The 15,393-nt window shown below is 34.4% G+C and overlaps 2 protein-coding genes and 1 long non-coding RNA gene across 3 annotated transcripts; all 3 read left to right on the top strand.

Annotated features, from left to right (window-relative positions):
- The first annotated feature begins 76 nt into the window (after window positions 1-76).
- On the top strand, window positions 77-4,757 carry tekt1 (tektin 1). The gene is made up of 8 exons (XM_052576905.1): window positions 77-95; window positions 248-442; window positions 2,243-2,408; window positions 2,542-2,670; window positions 3,011-3,151; window positions 3,253-3,478; window positions 3,909-4,105; window positions 4,481-4,757. The coding sequence occupies exons 2-8, from the start codon at window positions 253-255 to the stop codon at window positions 4,638-4,640; spliced, it is 1,209 nt and encodes a 402-aa protein (XP_052432865.1). The 5' UTR covers window positions 77-95; window positions 248-252; the 3' UTR covers window positions 4,641-4,757.
- Window positions 4,758-5,933: 1,176 nt separating this feature from the next.
- LOC127972232 (sialic acid-binding Ig-like lectin 6) lies at window positions 5,934-11,931 on the top strand. The gene is made up of 8 exons (XM_052575587.1): window positions 5,934-6,035; window positions 7,455-7,526; window positions 7,917-8,249; window positions 8,346-8,636; window positions 8,734-9,018; window positions 9,115-9,205; window positions 9,312-9,416; window positions 9,542-11,931. The coding sequence occupies exons 2-7, from the start codon at window positions 7,469-7,471 to the stop codon at window positions 9,409-9,411; spliced, it is 1,158 nt and encodes a 385-aa protein (XP_052431547.1). The 5' UTR covers window positions 5,934-6,035; window positions 7,455-7,468; the 3' UTR covers window positions 9,412-9,416; window positions 9,542-11,931.
- Window positions 11,932-13,331: 1,400 nt separating this feature from the next.
- Window positions 13,332-14,309, top strand: LOC127972674 (uncharacterized). Its single transcript, XR_008157135.1, has 3 exons — window positions 13,332-13,438; window positions 13,987-14,055; window positions 14,171-14,309. It is a non-coding gene; the product is annotated as an uncharacterized LOC127972674 (long non-coding RNA).
- Window positions 14,310-15,393: the final 1,084 nt, after the last annotated feature.

Here is a 15,393-nt window from a genome sequence, read left to right as displayed (position 1 = left end):
AAAATAAATGTGGTCTGCCGCCCTCTAGCTTTAAAACGTTTCGTTGCCATAGCAACAGTGTGTTTACTAGCCGGCAGATTGGCAGCAGTTGACAGGTAACACACTTTATTTACGTTTAACGTATTAAAACTAATTATTTAATGTTTATTTAGATTTAAAAAAACGATGAATGGCTTTGTTTAAGACAATGGCACATATAGTATTCACAAAACAATGACTTTAACCATAGAATGAATTTTCTCATTAGAAAAAATGTCTCGGCTGATGGGATCCCCTGATAAGTTTCTGCCATCTGAATGGAAACATGCAAACCAGGTGCATTTCAGGAGCTCGGAGGCACAACGATCACTCTCACAGAGACTGACAGCGGAGTGTCAAAGACTCATAGAGGAGAGTGACAAATCTACCAAACACATGCAACAGGATGCACAAAAGAAGCTGGGTATGCAATACAGCAAACACATGTGACAGGATGCAAAGAGTTAAAATGGCCTTAAAATTAGAGGTGCAGGAAGACAAGAAGTTCAAGATGAGATTAGTGATAGAAATGGTGAGCAGAGGAAGTTATTTCAGATGTTTAATTTACATTTAGTCATTTAGCAGATGCTTTTATCCAAAGCGCCTAAAAGGGGCATTTTTTTTAATTTAAGAATAGAATTGGAATAGAGTGCTAGAGTTAGCGTATCAAATAAAGATGGAAGATATGCATTTTTAGCTGATTCTTGAAGATTCTGCTCGGATTGAGTGGGGCAGGTCATTCCCCTTATGAAACAAAAATATATTGCAGTATATTGGAAAATATCATGTAATATATTAGCATATATTGTTATATATATATATATATATATATATATATATATATATATATATATATATATATATATATATATATATATATATATATTTTTCCAATATATTGCAATATATTGAAAGCGGCAATCATTTGTATATTTTGCAATATATTATATATGTATCATCAATATATTATTAATATATTATTAAATGTATTCTAAAATATTAGAAAATAAAAAGGGTAAATAATATATTACAATATATCACAATATATTTTAAGAAATATATTGGTAAATATATTTTCCTTTCGTAAGGGTCCACCAGGAGGGAACATTTAATTTAAAAGTTAGTGAAAGTGATTTTGTGCCTTTTTGGGATGGCACTATAAAGTGACATTCACTTGTAGAATACAAGCTTCTAGAGGGCACATAAAGTCTGAAGTAATGAATTTAGGCAAAGAGGTGCAGAACCAGTGGTGGTTTTGTAGGCAAATATTAATGCCTTGAATTTTATGCTAGCAACTATTGGTTGCCAGTGCAAATTAAAAGAAAGGACCTGATCTTCTTGATGTTGAATAAAGCAAATCTGCAGGCCCAGGCAGTTTTAGCAATGTGGACTGAGAAAATCAGCTGATCATGAATCATAACTCCAAGGTTACTAGCTGTTTTTGAATGATTTATGGTTGATGTCTCAAACTGGATGGTGAAATTGTGATGAAACGATGGGTTTGATGGAACCACAAGCAGTTCTGACTTGTCAAGGTTGAGCTGAAGGTGATGGTCCTTTTTTCAGCAAGAAATGTTTGTTAGACATGCTGAGATGCAAGAGGCGATCGTCTGATCCTCAGGATGGAATGAGAGATAGAGTTGAGTGTCATCAGATTCAGCATAGCAGTGATATGAAAAGCTATTTTTCTGAATGACAGTACCTAGTGATGCCATGTAGAAAGAGAAGAGAAGTGGTCCAAGAACAGTGCCCTGAGGCACACCAGTAGTTAGATGCTGTGACTTTGACACCTCAGCTCTCCAAGATACTTTGAAGGACCTATCTGAGAGTTAAAACACAAACCACTGGAGTGCGGTTCTTGGGATGCCCCTTTCCAATAGGGTTGACAGGGGGATCTTGTCGTTAACCCAGTCAAAAGCAGCAGACAGATCCATCAAGATAAGCATTTAAGATTTGGAATCCGTTCTTGCCAGTCTTAGGGTCTCATCAACTGAGAGCAAGGCAGTCTCGATTGAATGTCCACTTCTGAAACCAGACTGGTTGCTGTTAGACAGAGACTTGGTTAAACACAGCTCGTTCAAGTGTTTATTCATCATTATTTGTATTATTATTCATTTATTTATCATTATTATTATTATGTATTATATCATTTATTATTGTTTATTTATTCATTATTATTTCCATAATAATGTGCAAACAATTGAGTCTTGCATCTCCTCTTCAGAGCAGAGAATCCAGGACATCAAATTCTGGAGGCAAGAACTGGACCAGAAGTTTGAGGAGATGGTGCAGGAGATAGAGACCCTCATCATTTTCAAGAGTCGTGTGGAAAGAGCCTTAGAAAGCTGCTCTGAGCCTTTCCAAGTGACTTTGCAATGTCTGACCGAGAGGTACTTCTCACTGTAGAGCCCCACCAGTAGAAGAGTTTTACATGACCTACACAACCAAATTGATTAAAAGAATCAACAAAGACTTTTACATTGCAAATAAATGCCATCTTTTTGAACTACGTCTGTTCCACAGACAGAAGCGGGTGGCAATTGACCTTGTGCATGATGAGGTGGAAGAGGAGCTGTTGAAGGAGAAGGAGGTGATTGAAGGAGTGATGGTCCTGCTTCAGCGAACACTGGAGCAGATCAATGAGCAGATCAGGTCCGTGGGACATTGAAGAGACTCAATTGGGAATAAACAGACTAAGTTAAGGGGTCATATCTAAAGAATCAAATTATTCTTGATGTTTAATGTGGAAGCATCTGTCAAAGCTGAAATAAACAAACAAATAAATAAAATATTAATGAAATAAATGATGATGATGATAACAATTCACAAATAAACAATTATTAAATAAAACAATAAAATATGATGACTATGATGAGAAACTGAAAAGTGTTTTAAAATATGGCACTAAACCCTTGCATTATATATGTTATTTAATAAAAAATGCTTGGTAAAAAATTTATTTTACTTTGCACATTTTTCATGTGTTTTTCAGGCTCATTCGTTCAGTGAAATACCATCTGGAAAAAGACCTGCAGGACAAATTTCAGGCTGAGCACATTGATGATTTCTGTGCTCTTCTCACTAATGCATCAACCAATTTAAACCGAGGCAATTCAGATTTTAGCAGTGCTGGGTAAGAAACGTTTCTATAATGCTACTTATATGTTAAGAGAAGGTTTTCCATATTTTCCTTCTGTATATATACAGTAAATTTAGCCCTTTTATTATTTCCAGAACTGCAGTGACTCCGGAGGAGTGGGAGAGCCTCTGCATCTTAAACATTAGCACAGCCGAGAAGGAGAAGAACAACTCTCTTTCTCTGAGAGCTCTCGTGGACAGTCTACTTGAGCAAACGGCTACAGACATGCGCAGACAGTATGAGGCCACGGGGAGGGCTTTTGAGCTCCGCATAGAGGAGACCAAATCTGCCAAAACACAGCTTGAGAACCAGCTCAATGAGGTCAGTTGCACTTGTAGTATAAAATAATTTCTACTAGTGAGTTCAGGCACAGCAACATCATAATATATATTATGAAAAATATAGATTTGTTAAAATTATATTTAACAATGTTATTAAATATTAAATATTTGTATCTATTTTATATTAAATATTATTTAATCTTTAAATATCGAAGAGTGAGAGAAAAATATTTGAGTGAGTGTTAGGCCATGACTAAATTCAAATAATTGAATAATATTTGACAATAATATAGCCTATTGTGCATTGAAAATTCAAGTCAAAAATGTATGTTAAGCATTTAATTGAGTAATTAAGATCAATTTCAATTTAATCTTGTATGTAACATCCAGGATATTTTTATAGGGCTTCATTCTAGTTTTTTTTAGGTTATAATCTGACTACTTTGGTATGTCTGTGTGCTCTCTTAAAGCTGCTAGGAGAGATAGCAAATCAGGAGAAAAATCTGGAGTCTCTATGTGTGGCAGTCGCAGAGAAAGAAGCTCCACTCAAACTAGCTCAGACTCGACTATCCTCTCGCAGCCAAAGGCCCAGTGTTGAGCTCTGCCATGACCCGGCTCAGATCCGACTGCTGGAAGAGGTCAAGGAGCTCACAAACCACATTGGGAGGTAAGGGAAATGTGTGTGTGTGTGTGTAAATATATATATATATATATATATATATATATATGTGTGTGTGTGTGTGTGTGTGTGTGTGTGTGTGTGTTTATGTATGTGTGTGTTCTTGTTTATGCTACATTGTGGGTACCAAATGTCCCCACAAATATAGTAAACCCAAGGAAAATGAAAACCTGGAAGTGTAACAATGCAAAGGGTTTCTGTAAAGGGTAGGTTTAGGGTTAGGTAATAAAAAATATTGTTTGTTCAGTATAAAGGTAATAGAAGTCTATGGAAAGTCCCCACAATTCACAGAAAAACTGTGTGTGTGTGTGCGTGTGTGTGAGTCTCCAAAAAAAAAAAAGATCTACTATGTCTCTCCACTAGGCTGACCGAGGCACTTAAACTGTCAGAGATGGAACTGAAAGCTCTAGCAAGACGCCAGTTGAGTCTAGAGGAGGAGATCCAGGTCAAGACTAACTCCCTGTACATAGACGAGGTGACCTGCCATCAGTTACGTCAGCCTGTGGTTATTCACAACTTCTGAAAAGGGCTCATGTATGGCGGAAAGGCCTAGTATATTTAACTGTATTTTGGAAAAAGAGTTTCCTTTGAATAATTTTATGTCATTTTGATGGTTTCAATACAGTTTCTTTAAAATTTCTACTGGAATGTTTCTTCTTCCATTAGGTTTGGTTTGTCTGTTTGTTGCACCATTGAAAGAGACTGTCTGACAAAATATATATATATAAAAAAAAAAAAGTTAAATCAAAAACCATGTTCCCAAGTTACTTGGTTCTAGTCTTTAAACTAGAATGGATGATTTATATGGAATTATATTTGCTTAAAAAAAAAATGAAGGTAACTTTTATAAAACTGAACGTAACTTTTTCAGAAACTATCAAAAATATGCCATTACAAAAGAAGAAAAATACAATGAAAATGAAAAAAAATAAGAATGACGCCTCACTTTATGTGTGTATATTATTATTGACAGTTGTGCTGCAGTATAAATAGAGATGATTTCTTTCTCATTACATTAGTCAGAGATGCTACAAACATTGCTGTTCATATTGCCGTACAAATAGTTTTGGTGAGTTTTAATTGCTGTATTTTAACTAATCCAGTGCCTCATCTTCTATAACATTTACAGTTATTTATTACTTATTTAGCTTTTCCTGGTTGAGAAATATTAATAGGTGTAATAAGTGAAAACAAAATGATAATGTAAAATGAATATTTTGCCTTTGATTTGAGTCATTGATATTATGAAAATTAGAAAATACAGTTGTAAATAAATATTGCCCAAGTTCAAGAAGAGGCTCCAGTTGAATAAAACTGAATAAAACTACAGTATTTTGATTCATTTCAGACCCTGATGATCCAACTGATCTGACACATTACTTTCCACATACTGTACATTATTGTTTCTCCTCTATGCCCTGCCTTTCTTAAACTCGTCGTTTTTTACAAAGCTCATCGTCCTGAAAAGCGAGGTGTGTTCTGATTGGCCAGCTATCCAGTGCATTGTAGACTACATTATGAACATAACATTTCAAACATGCTGAAATCAATGCAATGACGAGTTTTCAACATTTGACTTTCCATCCTGACCATAGGCCTACTAACCTCACCTACAGAGTCATTTTTCAAGAAAACATCCAGACTGAAAGTACTGTCATCCTCAAAGATGTATATAGCCATTTCACTTACATCACTATTACTACAAAAAATTTAAATAGTAAAACACTGATCATTTCGGTGCTAGAAAATGTTTCTGGTTACTGTTAAACATTGGTGATGTAATCCAAATATTGTGTAATAACTTTGCAATGATGAGTTCCTGAAAGTAGAAACAGATGAAGAGCAAGAAAAACAGCACCAATCTGATAAGAATTAAAACTGCTGTCACATCAGGGTTTTTGAGCTCTTAAAATAGTGGGTAAGCAATTTATTTCAACATCTCTCATCAACGGTTTTAAATACAAATTGTGTTTTTTTTTATTTCTCATTTCTTAAAAGTGTTAATACCGAAATACTAAATTTCATTAGAATGTCATATAAAAAACAGTAGACAACTTACTATTGTCATATTTGTGCTAAAGTATTAACAAACCAGGGTCCAGATTCACGAAAATCTTTTTAAATAATACATTTAGACATTTCTTTAGATAAATTCCTCGAAGTTTCGTAAGAATGTTCTTAACTGTAATTCCTGAAAGATTCTTAACAAGTTCTCAAGTATATTCTTAAGAACATCTTAATTTTATTCTTAAGGGAAGACACTGCAGGCAAGGGTTAGGGTTATGACTAATGGAAAGAAAACATCCAAAAGACACCGTTAAGTATTTATTTTATAGCATTTTATCTATTTGTGTCAATAGATTTCAAATACAATATATATATTTAAAGGCTGTATTCTCAAAATGAGTTTTTCTCCAACACAGCCATAAATCTCCACTTCAGTAGCACGTATATACACACCAAAAAACTAAATTACTTATAATTACATACATAATTATTCCTGTCTATATTCTGAAGGTTTCTACAGAGGGATTTGTTCAAATATAATTTTCTTTATTATATACATTTTAACTCCCCCCCCCCAAATTGTGAAAATATATTGTTTTCTGGCTGTTCAAAGCATTTTCTGAATTATGGATTGAAGAAAAGAGATAGAGTTCCCTCGGTAAAAACATTTGACTCTAATATGTACAAAAAATTAAACAAGAATTTAGATTTTCAGATTTTTGTATTAGAAATGTACTATGCAAATTAGCACATATTTTATTAAATAATGCCTCATTTGCATATTTAAACATAACATTTTAGAAAACTTGTAATACAATTTTTTGTTTTGCAATTATCAATCTAATCAATCAACTTAGAAAGTAAGGTGATAACTATTAGTATTTTTTTTTACCCTATTCACCTGCAGTGCCTTGCCTTAAGAAGAAAATAAGCCATTATCTGTATGAATAGCCTACATGACGTGACTAAATGCCAGCATCGGGATGTGGGTTAACCTAAATTGTACAGTATTATATGTAGCTGTTGCTGCAATGGTTAAATATAACCATTAATCTGAAATAACCAAATAAATTAATTAAACAATTCTTACTGTTTGGGATTAAGGCAAGTCTGGGGCTGTCCTAAATTTAAGTTAATTTAAATTTAAGTTATTTATGATGATTTTTAAGAAAATTCTTTTCAAGAATCTGAATTCTTCTTAAGAACAATCTTAAGAAAAAAGATAAGAATATTCTTAATATTAATTTTTGGAAATAAAAAATAGCCTTTTTTTCTAAAGTTAAAAAACATCAGATAAGAAGATATTTTCTAGTGACTGTTTCTTTTCCAGCACATTAGTCGGAGATGTTGCAAATGCTGTTCATCTTGACTGTCATTATGATGACAAACAGTGAGCTTTTATGTGAGTTCTGACTTTTATCTTATTTCTTGATTATCCCATTTGAACAAGTATTATTTTTGTTGTAGTTTTTCACCATATTCTTCTCACATTTCTCATCCTAAGTTACTGAAATACACATTTGTATTATGAAGGTAATTTAATTAAAAATAACAATTTGTATCGTCTGTATAAATGATCTCAGAAGTAGCCAAAAGAAGGAAGGTAACATGAACAGAAGACATAAGCATCTCGATACTTTGCTATCTTAAAATATACACATTATTGCAAATTTTTGTTGATATAATCATAAATGTCTAGTTAAAACATATTAAACAGTGTAGAAAACAAATAATTAAACTTACATGTATGTCAACAGTCTTACTGACCTTTCGATTTGATTTTGGTTTTCAGTCCTTGATGTACCAACTGACTTTTCCATCGAAGCAGGAGACAACATCACCGGAGAGGACGGTTTGTGCGTCAGAGTGTACTGTGTTTTCACTGTCCCTAAAAGTGTCTCAGATCCCATTAGAAGAACCTGGTTCAAAGTAGATCCACAAAACTCATCTGCTGAAGTTTATAATTTTAACAGTAATACTGTATTTCCTCAAAATCAGAAAGAGTGCAGCTTCGGGCTAAACCAGTTGGTTCAGGGCAAATCTGATGGTGAATACAGATTAAAACTGGAGTGGGGAGAAGGAAACGTGTATAGCTTTCCTCAGACAGTACATATTACTGTTAAAGGTGTGTATTTGTTTATATGCTTTTTGACAGAGAAACATACAAATCCAAATTAATTTATAGAATTTTTCATTCCAATATATATATATATTTTTTTAGAGCTGACCCAGAAACCAACAATAAACGTCCCACTGCTCACAGCTGGAGAGAAGGCGGATATATCATGTAAAGTTCCAGGGGACTGCTTAAAACCCTCCGCAGATATTGTTTGGACCGGCATTAGGCCTAATGAAACTAGACTTCAAGGTCGTGGAGTGCCTGGCAAGAATGAGGAATTTTCTATAATGACTTTTTATCCTAAGCCTGAACATCACAATACTAAGCTCACCTGCACAGTGACACTTCAAGGACGTATTCAGACTGAAAGTACTGCCATCCTCAAAGTAAGACGTATGTATCATTTCACTTACACCACATCATCAATTCTCATTTTACGGAAGGCAATAAACGCCATATTTTAAATAAACACATCATTATTTGTATTTAGATTCCCCGGTAATCCTGAACAGCTCTCGTTGTTTCGTGTGGGGTGATGAACTGAGCTGCATGTGTGTCAGCAGTGGTTTACCGTTACCCAAGATATCCTGGCCAAAACTGAACAGTACCACTAAACACTGCAGTGCCGTTTCAACAGAGAACATCATCAGCATTAGCCACATCTCTATTGCTGGGTTTAGTGAACTCGGCGCTACCGTTGAATGTGTCAGTAAGAATCTCATTGGTACGACAAAGATGGAAATCCAAGTGCAACATCATGCTGAAAACCCCCAAGGTAACCAGGAGGCAGTCACCATGTCTGTTTTATACAAATCATCCAAAAGATTTCCATTAATAAAGTCTTAATTGTTTTCTATTTGTCTTATTTTAGAAATAGGTTTCAGTTTGTCAACCCCTTGGATATTATTTACCCTTTCGTTTGTTCTAAATGTCATCTTTGCTTCCTGTTTGATCGTTGTACGGTAAGAACTACATAAACTCAAGAAACCGTTGTTGGCTGGCCATTTCTATAGTTTAAATGTTTGTTAGTCAGCAGTTCCACACATTTTACCATTACCATTTTTACAGGAGGAGAGAAAAATATATGAAACCAGTAGATGACAACCATGTCTACATGACTGCAATGAAGAGAGAGGAATCTGTATATGAGACTATCAAAACGCAGTGAGAGAGGTCTTAGTGATTTGATCAGCACATTACAGTTTTTTATTACCTATCTTTTGGTCTTTATTTTTTGCTCAGGCATCCTCTATGCAAAAAAACACAATTCTCATCATTTTCTCCTTGTGATGGCCCAGATGTATATGACTCTAAAGATGAACACAAAAATCATCATTAATTCCCTCATCTCTCACCCTCATGACTTCCCAGATGTACTGTATGGCTTTCTTTAGCTGAAAACGGTGTGCACGTAATGTCACCTGCTTGTGAAGCATGTCTGTGCCTTTCACAAAAAGTGAACGGACCCTGTTTGTTCGTCAAGTGAATTCACAGTTGACTGGAACTGATGGTTTATAATTTAAAAATGTATTATATATATTAATATAATATAGAAATATTAGTATTGTTCTCGCTCCTCTATCATTTCTCTTCAGAAGACACTGAATCTTCAACAGGAATCCTTCATATGGATTACCGTTGTGTACATTTTGAATGGTTTCTGAAGCTTTAAAGGGTTAGTTTACCCAAAAATGAAAATTAGCCCCTCATTAACTTACCCTCAAGGCTTCCTTGGTGTATATGACTTACTTTTTTCAGACGATTGCAATCAGAGATTAATGTCCTGGCTCTTTCAAGCTTTATAATGGCAGTGGGTGGGTGTTTTAGAGGCGGCAATGAAGTCGACCGGAAGTTGTAGTCGACCGCGTGCCACCATCCTCTAGCAGAACTTCACTTGCGTTAGCATCCCATTGACTCCCATTCATTTTGGCGTCACTTTGACAGCGAATAACTTTACATCTGAGGCGTTTAAAGACTCTTTTTGTCCATTATTTATTTCTAAAGATACACGACAATGTATAAAGGGCTCCATTACCTTCTATGTTACATTATGGCCCCGTAGAAACAGTTTTTGTAAAAATAGGGTAACGATTGCGTCATAACCACTCGACTCTCTGTCGCACGGTAGAGAAATTACCGTACAGACAGGAGGAGAAGCTCGCAGGAAATAAACTTAATATGGCGTACTGGCGTTACATTTTAAAATACTATACAAAATAATTAATCAGAATACTTACTCCTGCTCCATCACGCCAAAGAACTCCCCGCTCAAGCTCGCCGTCTCTGCAAGATTAACGATGGCAGTTTTAGGTTCATACCACCACCTGCTGTACAGGAGTGTGCAACATTATGTCATTTAGAGTGTTTTCATATTCTGGGTCAACAGTCCAAAAGAAGTCCAATAAAGTGCATCTGTTTATAATAAATTAAGTGCCACACCTGACCTGTAGCAAATAGATGCGTTTTTGTAAGAAATATATCCATATTTAAAACATTAGAAAGCATGCAGAGAAAGCATGGAAGTTTCTCTAACTTCCACTAACTGTTGTTCGCGCAAGCAGTTCTGGATGGATGACGTAAGACTGAGCGGTCTCCGGTCTCTCTCAAGAAACCAACATGGAAGTGACTAACACTGCAATTCTTTGAATCGCCGCTAAGGGTTGGCTCCAAAAGTGGGTCATGCCAATAGACTCCCCATGTCAAAATGCCCAACAAAATATTTTTACAGCCTGGTAAAAAAAAAGGGTTTCTGATCTATATAGCTAATTTTGCCCTTCCTGACAACTGTGAGGGGAGAGAATTTTTTTTATAACTCATCTGTTTTAATTATATTGAGCCTTAAAGTTCTGCATAATTAAGGGTGTGGCCACTTGTGTGACAGGTGGATCGTCGCTGCCGACATCACTGTCGAGCTAGGTGGGTGTGGTTTCAGTAACCACCTCCCGCCTCTTTGCCCATTTTCGATTATCCGGAATTAACGCGCTCCCAAGATGGCGACAGCTGACTCCACAAGGATTTGTAAAGAAAAAAGTCTGAGGATTTCAATATAAGCCAAGAGGAGACATTGCTTCCTTTGCTCCTGTTAACAAACATTGGTTCTCGCGAGACTAGCATATACATCATCTGCCCGAAATGTCTTGTGTGTACGACAGTTAGCGGAATTTAGAGAACACAGTTTCTAACATTTTACTTATGGATATTTTTCTTACAAAAACACACCTATTTGCTACAGGAGGCCTTTATTCAGCCCCCAGAGCCGTGTGCCACTATTTAGTATGGATTGGTGCACTTCATTGGACTTCTTTATGGACTGTCAAATGAAAACACCCATTCACTGCCATTACAAAGCTTGGAAGACCCAGGACAATTTTTTACATAACTTCGACTGGATTCGTCTGAAAGAAGAAAGTAATATAGACCTAGGATGCCTTAAGCATGAGTAAATCATGGGCTAATTTTCATTTTTGGTTAAACAAACACTTTGAGGGATCTGTCAACTTGCATTATGATGCACACAGTATATTTTTATGAAAATGTTTGTCTGTTTTTTTATTCCTAAAAATGCTTTTTCTGTATAAATATTCTGGTAAAGCAGTTTCTCCAAGAACATGTACGAATAAACCAAATAAACAGTTTATCATTTCGTTTACTTTATTTGTTGTTTTTATTTGAGGCTGAAGACTTTTATTAAACAAAAAGAAAGCAGGCAAAGAACATCATGTAAATTATTATTTAAATAAAGTTTGGAGGTTTTCTGGTTTGCATTATGTTGTCAGTAATGAATTTCTTTGTTCATTATTAATGCCATCACACAGTCTGATAAAACAAAAATATTCTTTGCAACAAGTGAAAAATAAGGGTTTGACCTTCAAATGCGCCCCCAAATCCGTTTGCTTACAAATAAATATCTGAGTATATATCTTCCAACATGGACTGTCTGTGTTGCACATATAATGTCATTTTGCGTGTGACTTCCTGCAAAATATACACCATTGTTGCACAATGTATGTTCTCGTTGTGTGGTCAAAGGTTCACAACACAGAACTGTGTATCATGCAGAGTATTTACATATGTTGGTATCCTACCAAGGTGCCTTGGATGCTTAATAAATGTAAGATGAAATTAATTTAATATAATAATGTCTCATTAATCTGTTAGTCAAATTGCATTTTAAGGGGTAATCTGACTTTCTATGCAGAGTTTTACCGGAGCAGGGATGACCATCAGGCATTACAAAAAATATAGGGTTGTCCATGTTTCAAAGTTTGTATGAATTTGATATTTCCCAGTCTGAAATTCTTTCTCAGTCCGCCCCTCATGGAAATTAATGGCGCAGATTTGCAGTTTAATTTACTACACATATACTGATGCTAGCAGTGTTTTCAGTCTCTGCTGCCTCAGTATATGAGTACATAAACACATAAACATTATCTCTAGAACTGCTCTGAGTCACTTCATGAGCATTTTACATGTTTTTAGAAAACTATCTTCATATCATTTACAAAGTGACAGCAATGTTTCGAAAAGACAGCTTTTCACAGAATATGATGTATGCTTATTAGATAACCGTATTTGAGTTGATGTATATGCTTTTATTTATTATTATTTATTACCATTCAAACCATTGTTAGATGCTGTGGTTATGCAAAGATTTGATTTCAAAAACAGTATCAGTAAGCAGTTTCTTATGATTTTAATTCTTTATTGAACTTCACATCAATCTCAAACTAAAAGGCAGTACTAAAGTCTGATTCTGTGGTGGATGTGTTCAAATTTGATCATCTTAAATCAAGTGATAAGGATTTGGAAAGTATGACAGTGTTGAGCACTGTAAGGTTAAACCTGCATGGTGTAAATGTTTGAAAATGATTAACAGTTGTAAATAAACATTCATTACAAAGTTAGAAAAGTAATCAAAAAGTAACCAGTTACATTAATTTAAAAAAGTAATTTTTTTTTTTTTTTACTACTTATACATTTTAAATAGGGTAACTTGTAATCTGTAACCTATTACATTTGCAAAGTAAACTTTTCAACACTGAGCATTGTTGATATAATCCAAATATTTGGCAACAATGTTGTGCAATGATGAGTTTTTGAAATTAGAAACAGATGAAGAGCACGAAAAACAGCACCAATCTGATCAGAATTAAAACTGCTGTCACATCAGAGTTTTTGAGCTCTTCAAACAGTGGGTAAGCAATTTATTTCAACATCTCTCAACAACGGTTTTATAAATAAAAATCATGTTTTTTCTATTATTCCTTCCTTAAAAGTGTTAATATCTAAATACTTCATTAGAATGTCATATAAAAAAATTTAGTATACCTACACTGTAAAAAATAATTCAGTGGCTTAGTAAATTTCACAAAAATAAAGAGCTATATTAACTTAATTAATAAAATCTTTTGAAATCATTTAAGTGATATTTTGAGTGGGTCAGATTAAAAAGAATAATTAAAAATCCAACAAATAATTTCTCTAAAATTTACATATATTATTTAAGTTTATGTAATGAAAATAAATAAGTATTTAACTAACTAATTATATTTTTAATATACCTTCAATATTTCTGGTGAATTCTAATAGAAATATTTGATAATTATTTACTTGTACTGATCTGTTTTAGAAACTAAAATTATTAAGTATTTCCAACCAATTTTCCTAAATAAAGTTCCAGCTTAATAAATGACAGTTTAAATAAATTGAGTAAATTTCGCGGCTAAAGTGATCACGTGTGCAGCTCCGCAGGAAAAAAAAATCTGCTTTCCTCAGCAGCGACGTCGACTAGCCATACACCTCACAGCTCCTGGTAAGTAACGTTAGTCAGCTAATCCTACTTACGTTTGTAACACTTTATTAAAAAGTTAATAATTATTAAGCATTTTCTAACAATTGTCTTTGTATTTTACGTCATATTCAACAAGTTTCGTAGCTTAATCGAAGTCACCTGAAGGACGGCTTTCCTCAGCAACGGCAAGACCCGCACTCCTCTCATATTGTGGTACGTTATGTAATTTAGCCAGCTAATACTAATTATGTTTGTGATGTTTAATTCAGAAGTTAATTATTAAGGATTTCCTAACAATTGTGTTTGTATTTTGCGTTATCTTAAGAAGTTTAACAAGTTTCGCGGCTCAAACAAGAGGCACCTGTCACTGAAGGACTGCTTTTCTCAGCAACGGCGTGAACAGCATTACTCGAATTTCCTGTAAGTAACGTAGTCCTTTTATAACTATGTATATTTGCAATAATGTTTTCAAAAGTTGATTAAACATTGACCGTGTGTACGTGTACATAACAGTGTAGTTTTCGAAGTTAGTTAGTGGGGCAGTCATATGTATGTTAGTTTTTTTTTTTTTTTTTTTTTTTTTTTGGAGTGGGTTAACGTTCGTACTATTTGGATCACCGTTTATTTCAACCGCCATTTGAAAGTCTAACGATAAGTGTACCGTGGTCCAGCAACTATAACTATACATGCCCAATGGAAAACGATTTTGTACAGGTTCCCCTTTGGGGTCAGTGGCTTGTCAAAAGGGAACACATCATTTATGAACTTTCAAATGACAACATTCTTTCTTGTAAAAAGCTGTCACGTTGTTGTAAAACATCATAATTACTACACGAACTCAAGTATGAGCTCTTAAATCACCACTACAAATACGCCATGCAAAAGTATTTAAAATGGTGTGGACATAACATAGACTGGTGCGTTTTAATCAGCTCCCACTATAGGGAGTCAGCCAGTTTAAGGCCTGCTCCGTTGTAAAATCATTCTAGTGCACTGAAACCTAGATCACATACAATATCGGTCAAAAGTTTGAAAACCGTAAGCTTTTTAATGTAACAAATCCAGACCTGGTGGGTATTGAAGGACAGCGGAGGCTGGGCGAGGGGTACGTTGTTTTAATTGAGTAAACTTCCTAAATTTCTTAAGAGTGTGTTTAAATATATTCATTTTGATTTGAAATTATTTGTAATATTTTTGTTCCCTGAAACAGATCAGTTTAATTTTCCATCCTTAAATTGATAGAAATTTCACAAATATATTATGTGTATTATAAATAAACAATTTGTTAGTCTAATACTAAATTGTTTTAGTGGAAAAAATAAAATATAACTGTACATTTTAGATAAAATAAACTGTTGT

The sequence above is a fragment of the Carassius gibelio genome, chromosome B15 (genome assembly GCF_023724105.1).
Source record: "Carassius gibelio isolate Cgi1373 ecotype wild population from Czech Republic chromosome B15, carGib1.2-hapl.c, whole genome shotgun sequence".
Lineage (NCBI taxonomy): Eukaryota > Metazoa > Chordata > Actinopteri > Cypriniformes > Cyprinidae > Carassius > Carassius gibelio.
This window is presented reverse-complemented; position numbering and strand designations above follow the sequence as displayed.